General features: G+C 45.6%; 1 protein-coding gene across 1 annotated transcript; it reads left to right on the plus strand.

Annotated features, from left to right (window-relative positions):
- The first annotated feature begins 20 nt into the window (after nucleotides 1–20).
- On the plus strand, nucleotides 21–5450 carry LOC121561547 (mucin-5AC-like). Its single transcript, XM_045213163.1, has 4 exons — nucleotides 21–91; nucleotides 1055–1162; nucleotides 2603–4006; nucleotides 4328–5450. The coding sequence occupies exons 1-4, from the start codon at nucleotides 48–50 to the stop codon at nucleotides 4440–4442; spliced, it is 1671 nt and encodes a 556-aa protein (XP_045069098.1). The 5' UTR covers nucleotides 21–47; the 3' UTR covers nucleotides 4443–5450.
- The last annotated feature ends 7821 nt before the right edge of the window (nucleotides 5451–13271 follow it).

Here is a 13271-nt window from a genome sequence, read left to right on the forward strand (position 1 = left end):
TCTCTCTCTCTCTAGATGAGCTTTCTCCTGTTGAGATCAATTATGCGATGAGGGCCACAACGCCACACAACTCGCTGGCCCACTCTGCCAGGTAATGCTGCAGCTATGACCCAGTATCAATCAGTCAATCAATCACATTTATTTTATAAAGCCCTTTTCTTACATCAGCAGTTGTCACAAAGCGCTTAACAGATACAGATGTAGGATCTTAATTTGATCACCCAGTTGCAGGAGGAAATGTAAAACTTGTAGTGTATTTGAGGTTTAAAAGGGCTTATGAAGTTTCTCATTTCCACTTTAAAATTTCAGACTTGATTTTCCCTTTCAAAAAATTTATCAACCCCTACAAAAATGTCCATTAATTATAATCCACATAATAACTCACATTTCCTGTTGCTGAAGGATTATTTTCCTGCTGTAGCAAACTGGCTCAAATTAAGATCCTACATCTGTACCCAGCCTAAAACCCCAAAGAGCAAGCAAAACAAATGTCATAAAATAGAATTGTACAAACTACATGTATGAACTGTACAAACAAATTATACAAACTACCAACTGATAGCACTGCATCTATTTGCAACTACAGTAGAAACCATCTATTCTATCCACATCTATATTATAATGGCTCTTCTTTCCCAATCAAAAGTTCCTGTAAGCCACTGATACACAGGGAGAGCAATGTTGTCTCCTACACAATCTATGGCCCAGTTTAATACATTCTAACTTTCCTGACCTGACCTATTACTAAGGTTATGTCCTGTCTTGAGAACGTGGTATGTTGTTGTAGTGCTAACGTTGCGTGTGTCCCTGTTGTTGTAGTGCTAACGTTGCGTGTGTCCCTGTTGTTGTAGTGCTAACGTTGCGTGTGTCCCTGTTGTTGTAGTGCTAACGTTGCGTGTGTCCCTGTTGCGTGTGTCCCTGTTGTTGTAGTGCTAACGTTGCGTGTGTCCCTGTTGTTGTAGTGCTAACGTTGCGTGTGTCCCTGTTGTTGTAGTGCTAACGTTGCGTGTGTCCCTGTTGTTGTAGTGCTAACGTTGCGTGTGTCCCTGTCTAGCCCGAGTCGGACTCTTCCAATAAGTATTTCCAACATGGAGGGAAGGAGTGTGCCTGCCACACCCCTCCTCCCACGGAATGGACCCACTGCTGTCTCCAACCACATCAGGTGAGCTGGTCTTAATCTATACCAATAACTGGAACTGTCAAGTTCTCCAACCACATCAGGTGAGCTGGTCTTAATCTATACCGATAACTGTAGCTGTCAAGGTCTCCAACCACATCAGGTGAGCTGGTCTTAATCTAGACCAATAACTGTAGCTGTCAAGGTCTCCAACCACATCAGGTGAGCTGGTCTTAATCTAGACCAATAACTGTAGCTGTCAAGGTCTCCAACCACATCAGGTGAGCTGGTCTTAATCTATACCAATAACTGGAACTGTCAAGTTCTCCAACCACATCAGGTGAGCTGGTCTTAATCTATACCGATAACTGTAGCTGTCAAGGTCTCCAACCACATCAGGTGAGCTGGTCTTAATCTAGACCGATAACTGTAACTGTCAAGGTCTCCAACCACATCAGGTGAGCTGGCCTTAATCTATACCAATAACTGTAGCTGTCAAGGTCTCCAACCACATCAGGTGAGCTGGTCTTAATCTAGACCGATAACTGTAGCTGTCAAGGTCTCCAACCACATCAGGTGAGCTGGTCTTAATCTAGACCGATAACTGTAGCTGTCAAGGTCTCCAACCACATCAGGTGAGCTGGTCTTAATCTAGACCGATAACTGTAGCTGTCAAGGTCTCCAACCACATCAGGTGAGCTGGTCTTAATCTAGACCAATAACTGTAACTGTCAAGGTCTCCAACCACATCAGGTGAGCTGGTCTTAATCTATACCGATAACTGTAGCTGTCAAGGTCTCCAACCACATCAGGGTGAGCTGGTCTTAATCTAGACCGATAACTGTAGCTGTCAAGGTCTCCAACCACATCAGGTGAGCTGGTCTTAATCTATACCAATAACTGTAGCTGTCAAGGTCTCCAACCACATCAGGGTGAGCTGGTCTTAATCTAGACCGATAACTGTAGCTGTCAAGGTCTCCAACCACATCAGGTGAGCTGGTCTTAATCTAGACCGATAACTGTAGCTGTCAAGGTCTCCAACCACATCAGGTGAGCTGGTCTTAATCTAGACCGATAACTGTAGCTGTCAAGGTCTCCAACCACATCAGGTGAGCTGGTCTTAATCTAGACCAATAACTGTAGCTGTCAAGGTCTCCAACCACATCAGGTGAGCTGGTCTTAATCTAGACCGATAACTGTAGCTGTCAAGGTCTCCAACCACATCAGGTGAGCTGGTCTTAATCTAGACCGATAACTGTAGCTGTCAAGGTCTCCAACCACATCAGGTGAGCTGGTCTTAATCTATACCGATAACTGTAGCTGTCAAGGTCTCCAACCACATCAGGTGAGCTGTTTCATAGTGCTGGAGCTAGAAGTCTGAATCTATCTCAGAGAAAACAGGATTCTTCTTAATCTTCATCCTCCTCTTCCTCCTCCTCCTTGAGCGGTTTAATTCATTTTGTATCTATCTCTATTGGTTCCCAGTTCAGACATATCCAGCAGGACTACCAAGCAGCGGTCGGACAATCCAAAGGCAACCCCAGTGGTTCCTTCACAGTCTCTGGACGGCGGCCCCTCCTCTGGCCCCTCCTCTGGCTCCTCCTCTGGCCCCTCCTCTGGCCCCTCCTCTGGCCCCTCCTCTGGCCCCTCCTCTGGCTCCTCCTCTGGCCCCTCCTCTGGCCCCTCCTCTGGCTCCTCCTCTGGCCCCTCCTCTGGCCCCTCCTCTGGCCCCTCCTCTGGCTCCTCCTCTGGCCCCTCCTCTGGCCCCTCCTCTGGCCCCTCCTCTGGCTCCTCCTCTGGCCCCTCCTCTGGCTCCTCCTCTGGTCCCTCATCAGGGTCCTACAAGGGAGGAGGAAGCTTCCCCTTCAGCAACCAGCAACGTAGCAGCAGATCAGAGGCACTACTAGACCGGACTACATCCTGCGACGAGGGGGGTCATGGTCAAGTTCAGGGTCAAAGGTCAGGGGACATGCCCTCCAGAGGGGCACCCCCGTACAAGTGTTCCGAGGCGCTGACGGACAGACGTCTGAGGCAGCTGAACGTCCAGAGGTCCAGCCCAGAGAGACAGCTGGTGAACGGACATGGGGTGGAGCACAACAGGCTGGTTGGTCGAGTGTCTGTAGGGGTGGGGGGTCAGGGAGGAGGAGACAGAGGAGGTTACAGTGATATCCTGATGGACTATGTGTGGGGGAAGCAGCAGAGGCAGGTTGAACAGGTCCACGGCAATGGGAAGTTCCCCTCCTCTGTCCCTGCACCTTCTCTTTCTCACTTCAATGGTTACCCCCACCCTCACCCCCAGCCGCAGGGGCATCTCTCCGGACCCCAGCATCTCTCCGGGGGCCCTCCAGCCTACAGAAGTCCCCTGATGCTCCGGGGGAAGCCTGGCGAGCCACGTCGGGTCAAGGTGACCCGCACCAAGTCCTGTGGTCCCTTTATTCCTCTCCAGCAACACCAGCAGGAGGCTCTTCTTTCCTCCTCCTCTGATCCTCCTCTCCCTCCCACCTCCACCTCTACCGGGACCTCCACAGCTACCCTGTACCCCCACCAGGGGTTTGGGGTTGAATCCCACCAGCACCAGTTGGGGCCTGGATCAGGACCAGGTCTGAGACCACCCCAGTACTCTGACTCCGTCACCCCAGATGACCCCACCCGCAGCCTGCACAAGGCCCTGGCCCTGGAGGGGTTAAGAGACTGGTACCTGAGAAACACCCTGGGGGGGAAGGGACTGGGGCAGGACAACGGGGGACCCCCCAAGATACATACCACAGACTCCCTGCATGGGTCACACCCTCACCAGCTCCCCCACCAGCCCCAGGCCTACCAGGGAGACTACCATCCTCGCCAACTGCCAAAGTCACAGACCTTCCAGGGGCTTCCACTACATGGCAGGTTGGTTATGTCTGAGAGGTTGTTGTGAGTCTGTGTGCTCTCGTGTTCTGGTTGTTGTCCTATTACATAGGAAGACATTCATATTGAACGTTAGCTTTTACTCTCTCTCTCTCTCTCTCTCGCTCTCTCTCTCTCTCTCGCTCTCTCTCTCTCTCTCTCTCTCTCTCTCTCTCTCTCTCTCTCTCTCTCTCTCGCTCTCTCTCTCCCTCTCTCTCTCTCTCTCTCTCTCTCTCTCTCTCTCTCTCTCTCTCTCTCTCTCTCTCTCTCTCTCTCTCTCTCTCTCTCTCTCTCTCTCTCTCTCTCTCTCTCTCTCTCTCTCAGGTCGGTAGAGTTGTCTCTGTACCAGGAGTCCTTCCCATCCCAGATGCAGGAGCTGACCCTGAAAGAACCCAGCACTGACAGAGGTGACCTGCCGACCCCGGGCACACTGGTCTGACAACAACAACAACAAACAGAGGTGACCTGCCCACCCCGGGCACACTGGTCTGACAACAACAACAACAAACAGAGGTGACCTGCCCACCCCGGGCACACTGGTCTGACAACAACAACAACAAACAGAGGTGACCTGCCGACCCCGGGCACACTGGTCTGACAACAACAACAACAAACAGAGGTGACCTGCCGACCCCGGGCACACTGGTCTGACAACAACAACAACAAACAGAGGTGACCTGCCGACCCCGGGCACACTGGTCTGACAACAACAACAACAAACAGAGGTGACCTGCCCACCCCGGGCACACTGGTCTGACAACAACAACAACAAACAGAGGTGACCTGCCCACCCCGGGCACACTGGTCTGACAACAACAACAACAAACAGAGGTGACCTGCCGACCCCGGGCACACTGGTCTGACAACAACAACAAACAAACATGTTATTGACTGATGACACAATCATGTTATAGAGCACCTTACTGTACCAACATACAGAAAGGAGAACATGAAAGACAACAGCGCTGATATCCAGAGCAACTTACAGGAGCAATTAGGGTTAAGGGCCTTGCTCAAGGGCACAGCGACACATTTTTCACATAGTACTCTCAGGGATTCAAACCTTTCAGTTACTGGCCCAACGCTCTTAACCGCTAGGCTATCTGTATGGAAGACATTCATTTACACAATATTTAATTTGTCTTCTTTCTGTCCAGTTTTGGGAGACAATAACCAGGTCTTCATCCAACCTTTAGATGTGAGTAAAGTACATGTCGGATAAAGAAAGGGACAACAGGCTTGATGGAAACAGAACATTAGAAACGTTCAGAATGTCGACATAACAGAATACGCTAGACGAGGTGGGATCTGTTTGTGTCTGTGAAATTAATAATGCGAGAAATGTTGGTGGAAACGTCTTTATGAGGAAATATTGACATAATAACCGTCATATCGAAGTAAACTTGGAGTCAAGCGATAACATGTTGTGTGGTCCTCCCACTACGACTCCTCCGGAAACCATGCAGTTTATTAGGCTACAGATTAAATAAGTTATGATGAACTTCACAGGGTGGTGAAAGGGCAAGGTGATGAGCTTGATGCTCCTTTCCAATAAATATCGAGGGTCTTATTCTGGTGAAATGATGATTGATGCTTGGCTGCCGTTTGACAAATAAAAATAATCTTGCTATTATCCATAATAATCTTACCATGTAGGTAGCCTACCCACACTGTATCTGCCAACTGTTGGCTAGAGCGCACATGCCAAGACCAGAGGGCACATTATATTTTACATTTTAGTCGTTTAGCAGACGCTCTTATCCAGAGCGACTTACAGTTAGTGAGTGCACACATTTTTCATATTCGCTATGTAACACAACAGTTAGTGACAAAACCATCAGTAGAGTTCAAAAAGATGGAAACCCATTTAACTTGTGTTTTTATTTCCGTACATTGGGGAATTACATCGTTAACTTTCCCCCAGAATTCAATCACCCCCGGACATTTCCACAGCACATGTTGAAAAGTATCACCCTTGTGGTGCAGAATTCACATAAAGGTCCCTTGTGGTGCAGAATTCACATAAAGGTCCCTTGTGGTGCAGAATTCACATAAAGGTCCCTTGTGGTGCTGAATTCACATAAAGGTCCCTTGTTGTGCAGAATTCACATAAAGGTCCCTTGTGGTGCAGAATTCACATAAAGGTCCCTTGTGGTGCAGAATTCACATAAAGGTCCCCTGTGGTGCAGAATTCACATAAAGGTCCCCTGTGGTGCAGAATTCACATAAAGGTCCCCTGTGGTGCAGAATTCACATAAAGGTCCCCTGTGGTGCAGAATTCACATAAAGGTCCCCAGTGGTGCAGAATTCACATAAAGGTCCCCAGTGGTGCAGAATTCACATAAAGGTCCCTTGTGGTGCAGAATTCACATAAAGGTCCCCTGTGGAGATGGACTAATACCCATGTGACGTCTTTGAGGTGTTAGATACAGTTGAAGTCGGACGTTTACATACACTTAGGTTGGAGTCATTAAAACTCGTTTTTCAACCACTCCACAGATTTCTTGTTAACAAACAATAGTTTTGGCAAGTCGGTTAGGACCTCTACTTTGTGCATGACACAAGTAATCTTTCCAACAATTGTTTACAGACAGATTATTTCACTTATAATTCACTGTATCACAATTCCAGTGGGTCAGAAGTTTACATACACTAAGTTGACTGTGCCTTTAAACAGCTTGGAAAATTCCAGAAAATGATGTCATGGCTTTAGAAGCTTCTGATAGGCTAATTGACATCATTTGAGTCAATTGGAAGTATACCTGTGGATGTATTTCAAGGCCTACCTTCAAACTCAGTGCCTCTTTGCTTGACATCATGGGAAAATCAAAAGAAATCAGCCAAGACCTCAGAAAAAAATTTTTTAGACCTCCACAAGTCTGGTTCATCCTTGGGAGCAATTTCCAAACGCCTGAAGGTACCACGTTCATCTGTACGAACAATAGTACACAAGCTTAAACACCATGGGACCACGCAGCCGTCATACTGCTCAGGAAGGAGACGTGTTCTGTCTCCTAGAGATGAACGTACTTTTGTGTGAAAAGTGCAAATCAATCCCAGAACAACAGCAAAGGACCTTGTGAAGATGCTGGAGGAAACAGGTACAAAAGTATCTATATCCACAGTAAAACGAGTCCTATATCGACATAACCTGCAAGGCCGCTCAGCAAGGAAGAAGCCACTGCTCCAAAACCGCCATAAAAAAGCCAGACTACGGTTTGCAACTGCACATGGGGGCAAAGATCTTACTTTTTGGAGAAATGTCCTCTGGTCTGATGAAACAAAAATAGAACTGTTTGGCCATAATGACCATCGTTATGTTTGGAGGAAAAAGGGGGGAGCTTGCAAGCCGAAGAACACCATCCCAACCGTGAAGCACAGGGGTGGCAGCAACATGCTGTGGGGGTGCTTTGCTGCAGGAGGGACTGGTGCACTTCACAAAATAGATGGCATCATGAGGAAGGAAAATTATGTGGATATATTGAAGCAACATCTCAAGACATCAGTCAGGAAGTTAAAGCTTGGTCGCAAATGGGTCTTCCAAATGGACAATGACCCCAAGCATACTTCCAAAGTTGTGGCAAAATGGCTTAAGGACAACAAAGTCAAGGTATTGGAGTGGCCATCACAAAGCCCTGACCTCAATCATATAGAAAATGTGTGGGCAGAACTGAAAAGGTGTGTGCGAGCAAGGAGGCCTACAAACCTGACTCAGTTACACCAGCTCTGTCAGGAGGAATGGGCCAAAATTCACCCAAGTTATTGTGGGAAGCTTGTGGAAGGCTACCCGAAACATTTGACCCAAGTTAAACAATTTAAAGGCAATGCTACCAAATACTAATTGAGTGTATGTAAACTTCTGACCCACTGGGAATGTGATGAAAGAAATAAAAGCTGAAAGAAATCATTCTCTCTACTATTATTCTGACATTTCACATTCTTAAAATAAAGTGGTGATCCTAACTGACCTAAGACAGGGAATTTTTACTAGGATTAAATGTCAGGAATTGTGAAAAACTGAGTTTAAATGTATTTGGCTAAGGTGTATGTAAACTTCAGATTACAACTGTAGGTTCTATGGCAAATGTTCAAATTAATTAATTGGTGATTGGAGTTTTTAGATGATCCAAATATATTTTTCCCAATTCCTTTCTGTCAAAGTGTTATATATTTTCCTCATACATTAGATTTTTTATTAATCTAATTAATCAGTTAATGGTTTTTGTGCTGCTATAAATAATTGACTATAGATATCAGAAACAACTCTGGACCTCACCACAGCGGGACAGTAGATTTTCAGGCAGTTTCATTTGCTTTGCCACAATACATACAGGTGTGTAGGAGTTTACCTTTCTAAGTAGACCTACCAGCATTGTTTTTAAGTAGACCTACCAGCATTGTTTTTAAGTAGACCTACCAGCATTGTTTTTATAAACACAAACCCACAAAAGTGTTCACTAGGTATGAAAAATGTATGCACTCACTAAACTGTAAGTCGCTCTGGATAAGAGCGTCTGCTAAATGACTAAAATGTAAAATGTAGGTGTCACCATTATGAATTTTATTATTTTAGGACCTTTTTGTTCAACATCTAGGAGTCATTATACTCCTTATAGAGTAGGTCTACATTCTGAAATACACATTTTCACATTAATTTATTCAACATTAAAAATATTAAAATTAAAGACTCAAAAGTACAATTTTAGATTGTGTAATTTTAAGACATATTGTTTGGAATAATATACTCTAGAAGTACATCCCATTTCCAGAGTGCTAATTCTGAAGGTATGGTACATTTTATGAGCACAGTGAATGGTGAAATGCATTCAAAGGGAACTCCCTCTTCTGGTGATTTGCAAATGTGCTGTGGTTGGTTAATGACCTACAGTGCATTCGGAAAGTATTCAGACCCCTTGACTTTTCAACATTTTGTTACGTTACAGCCTTATTCTAAAATGGATTAAATAAATAAAAATTTGAAACTCAAAGCAATGATTTCTCAAAGCAACTGAAAAAACTCAGATGGAAAATTTACTTTGAGTTACACTAATTAGTTTGTCCCATACTTCCATTAGATTAAATGAATCCTGTTGTTGGTATGATAGGATTTGTGATTTTGAGAATGAGAATATTTATAAATGTACAAAAATGCAACATGAAGTCGTTGGTGCCAAAATTCTAATTCCAGTTTTCTGACCATCTCCATGAATTGAAACAACCATGAGACCAGCCAGATTAAATATGAAATCAGGTATTGACCTCCCAGTCTGCCAGGTCAGACAGACTTCTCAGACCAAAACACTGGAATGGATGAATGGATAAGTATTGCTGTTTAATCTACCTTCATCCATAACATCAAATACATCAGGAAGTGTGATGGGATGTTGTTCCCACTGTGACTATTAAAACCTACCCAAACCAAAAACCGTGGATTGATGGCAGCATTCGCGAAAAACTGAAAGTCACGGCAAGGTGACTGGGAATATGGTTGAATAGAAACAGTGTAGTTATTCTATCCGTAAGGCAATCAAACAGGCAAAGTGGAGTGTCAATTCAACGGCTCAGACATGAGACGTATGCACCAGGGTCCATAGACAATCATGGATTACAAAAAGAAAACCTGCCACGTCACGGACACCGACGTCTTGCTCCCAGGATTACATTTACGTCATTTAGCAGACGCTCTTATCCAGAGCGACTTACAGTTAGTGAGTGCATACATTATTTTGTTTGAGTATATATTTTTTTTTATACCCCCCCTTGGGAATCGAACCCACAACCCTGGCTTTGCAAACACCATGCTCTACCAACTGAGCTACATCCCTGCCGACCATTCCCTCCCCTACCCTGGACGATGCTGGGCCAATTGTGCGCCACCCCATAGGTCTCCCGGTCGGCTACGACAGAGCCTGGATTCGAACCAGGATCTCTAGTGGCACAGCTAGCACTGCGATGCAGTGCCTTAGACCACTGCGCCACTTGGGAGACCTACAAAAAGAAAACCAGCCACGTCGCCAACACCGACGTCTTGCTCCCAGACAAGCTAAACACCTTCTTCGCCCGCTTTGAGGATAACTCAGTGCCACCGACGAGGCCCGCTACCAAGGACTGTGGCCTCTCCTTCTCCGTGGCCGACGTGATTAAGACATTTAAGCGTGTTAACCCTTGCAAGGCTGCCGGCCCAGACGGCATCCGTAGCCCCGTCCTCAGAGCATGCACAGACCAGCTGGCTGGTGTGTTTACGGACATATTCATTCTCTCCCTTTCCCAGTCTGCTGTCCCCACATGCTTCAAGATGTCCACCATTGTTCCTGTACCCAAGAACGCATAGGTAACTGAACTAAATGACTATCGCCCCGTAGCACTCACTTCTGTCATCATGAAGTGCTTTGAGAGGCTAGTTAAGGATCATATCACCTCTACCTTACCTGACACCCTAGACCCACTTCAATTTGCTTACCGCCCCAATAGATCCACAGACGATGCAATTGCCATCACACTGCACACTGCCCTATCCCATCTGGACAAGAGGAATACCTATGTAAGAATGCTGTTCATTGACTATAGCCCAGCCTTCAACACCATAGTACCCTCCAAGCTCATCATTAAGCTCGAGGCCCTGGGTCTGAACCCCGCCCTGTGCAACTGGACCCTGGACTTCCTGACGGGCCGCCCCCAGGTGGTGAAGGTAGGAAACAACACCTCCACTACGCTGATCCTCAACACTGGGGCCCCACAAGGGTGCGTTCTCAGCCCCCTCCTGTACTCCCTGTTCACCCATGACTGCGTGGCCACGCACACCTCCATCTCAATCATCAAGTTTGCAGATGACACAACAGTAGTAGGCTTGATTACCAACAATGACGAGACCACCTACAGGGAGGAGGTGAGGGCCCTGGCGGTGTGGTGCCAGGAAAATAACCTCTCCCTCAACGTCAACAAAAGGAAGGAGCTGATCGTGGACTTCAGGAAACAGCAGAGGGAGCACGCCCCTATCCACATCGACGGGACCGCAGTGGAGAAGGTGGAAAGCTTCAAGTTCCTCAGAGTACACATCACTGACAAACTGAAATGGTCCACCCATGCAGACAGTGTGGTGAAGAAGGCGCAACAGAGCCTCTTCAATCTCAGGAGGCTGAAGAAATTTGGCTTGGCCCCTAAGACCCTCACAAACTTTTACAGATGTACAATTGAGAGCATCCTGTCGGGCTGTATCACCGCCTGGTATGGCAACTGCACCGCCCGCAACCGCAGGGCTCTCCAGAGGGTAGTGCAGTCTGCCCAACGCATCACCAGGGGCACACTGCCTGCCCTCCAGGACACCTACAGCACCCGATGTCACAGGAAGGCCAAAAAGATCATCAAGGACATCAACCACCCGAGCCACGGCCTGTTCATCCCGCTATCATCCAGAAGGCGAGGTCAGTACAGGTGCATCACAGCTTGGACCGAGAGACTGAAAAACAGCTTCTATCTCAAGGCCATCAGACTGTTAAACAGCCATCACTAGCCGGCTACCACCCGGCTACTCAACTCTGCACCTTAGAGGCTGCTGCCCTATATACATAGACATGGAATCACTGGTCACTTTAATAATGTTTACATACTGCTTTACTCATCTCATATGTATATACTGTATTCTATTCTACTGTATTTTAGTCAATGCCACTCTGACATTGCTCGTCCTAATATTTATATATTTCTTAATTCCATTATTTTACTTTTAGATGTGTGTGTATTGTTGTGAATCGTTAGATACTACTGCACTGTTGGAGCTAGGAACACAAGCATTTCGTTACACCCGCAATAACATCTGATAAAAATGTGTAAGTGACCAATAAGAATTTTATTTTTTATTTTAGTTTATTTAAATCTACCTTCATCCATAACATCAGTTTTCTTGACTTTATGTCCTAATCCATCATAATTCTAATGCATGCAGTTATGGATCAACTCAATGTATAGATCAGATCAACCTAAATGTCTACATTCCCATAAGCCATAGACAGCAATACATACATTTCTGTACAGAATGTTGCTGAACATAGAAAAAATTGCTTGCCGTGCTGTGTTCTCATCTACACAGTTTTCTAAAATACAGTACTAAAGCAATCTTTGCTCAAGGACTTAAGAGTGGACGCCATTCAGGCTGCATCAAGCCTCTAAATCCAGACTGAATCATGCCACGTTTCACCGATGTTTCACCTCATGTGGAACGGAGCCGAATTCAGTCAGGATTTCCAGGCTAGGTTCAATCTACTCCAGGCTAGGTTCAATCTACTGCTCTCTACCCCTCTTTGCTGTATGCTTGTCTCAGGACTAACTAAAAAAATAGCTTTTCTGCTTGCTCTGTTTTGTAATCACAACCAAGCTGCATGACAACAAACAATCAAATCTAACTTTTTTGACAAAGCAATCCAACATTTCTCTCAGGTTAAATGACCAATGGGAGTAGTTGTTTAATTCTGTAGATGGGTCGTTCCACCAATCCTGTGCCTTTTGAGAAGTGTTGATTTCACCTCATTTTGACATTCTGTCATAAAGAGACCCATGGGGCGGTGCACAATTGGTCCAGCGTCGTCCAAGGTAGGGGAGGGTTTGGCCGGCAGGGATGTGGGTTTGTTTCCCACGGGGGGCCAGTATGAAAAAAAAAAAAAACAAAAAAAAAAAAATGTATGCATTCACTAACTGTAAGTCGCTCTGGATAAGAGCGTCTGCTAAATGACGTAAATGTAAATGTAAATGTAAGAGCACATGTTCAACTTCAGAAAAATACATTTTCCCATCTCAAGAGGCAAAAAGAAAAATAATAAGTGCATGTTAAGTGCCAAATAAAGCAACAGGGTTGACCGTAACAGGGTTGACCGTAACAGGGTTGACCGTAACAGGGTTGACCGTAACCTGGTTGACCGTAACAGGGTTGACCGTTACAGGGTTGACGATTTCTTCTTAAATCAGCCGTAAATACCCTTGTGACAAGGGGGAATGGAAAGCTTGTTGTGTACAACAGGGAGAGGCAATTGAATGCAAGTTTCACCAAAAAAAAATACATTTATAGTCTGTCTATCTGTGGGTAAAAGGGTTGACGTGTCAATCTGCTCAGTTTTTCACCACAAAACACCAGAACATGGCCAGAAAGAGTAGAACCTGCTTTTACACTATGATTTGACTTTTAGATGTTCAAAGTTTCAACATATTAAAACGAGAATTCAGTTCACGTAAATAATAATCTTCAGAAATGACTTTTTTCAAAGCAACAAAATTACTT

The sequence above is a fragment of the Coregonus clupeaformis genome, unplaced genomic scaffold (assembly GCF_020615455.1).
Source record: "Coregonus clupeaformis isolate EN_2021a unplaced genomic scaffold, ASM2061545v1 scaf0084, whole genome shotgun sequence".
Taxonomy (NCBI): Eukaryota; Metazoa; Chordata; class Actinopteri; order Salmoniformes; family Salmonidae; genus Coregonus; species Coregonus clupeaformis.

Excerpts from the sequence above, each read along its gene's own strand:
- LOC121561547 (XM_045213163.1), top strand. The coding sequence starts at position 48 with ATGAGGGCCACAACGCCACACAACTCGCTGGCCCACTCTGCCAG. Across the intron at positions 92-1,054 it reads TCGCTGGCCCACTCTGCCAG|CCCGAGTCGGACTCTTCCAA; the intron begins GTAATGCTGCAG and ends GTCCCTGTCTAG. Across the intron at positions 4,007-4,327 it reads GGGCTTCCACTACATGGCAG|GTCGGTAGAGTTGTCTCTGT; the intron begins GTTGGTTATGTC and ends TCTCTCTCTCAG.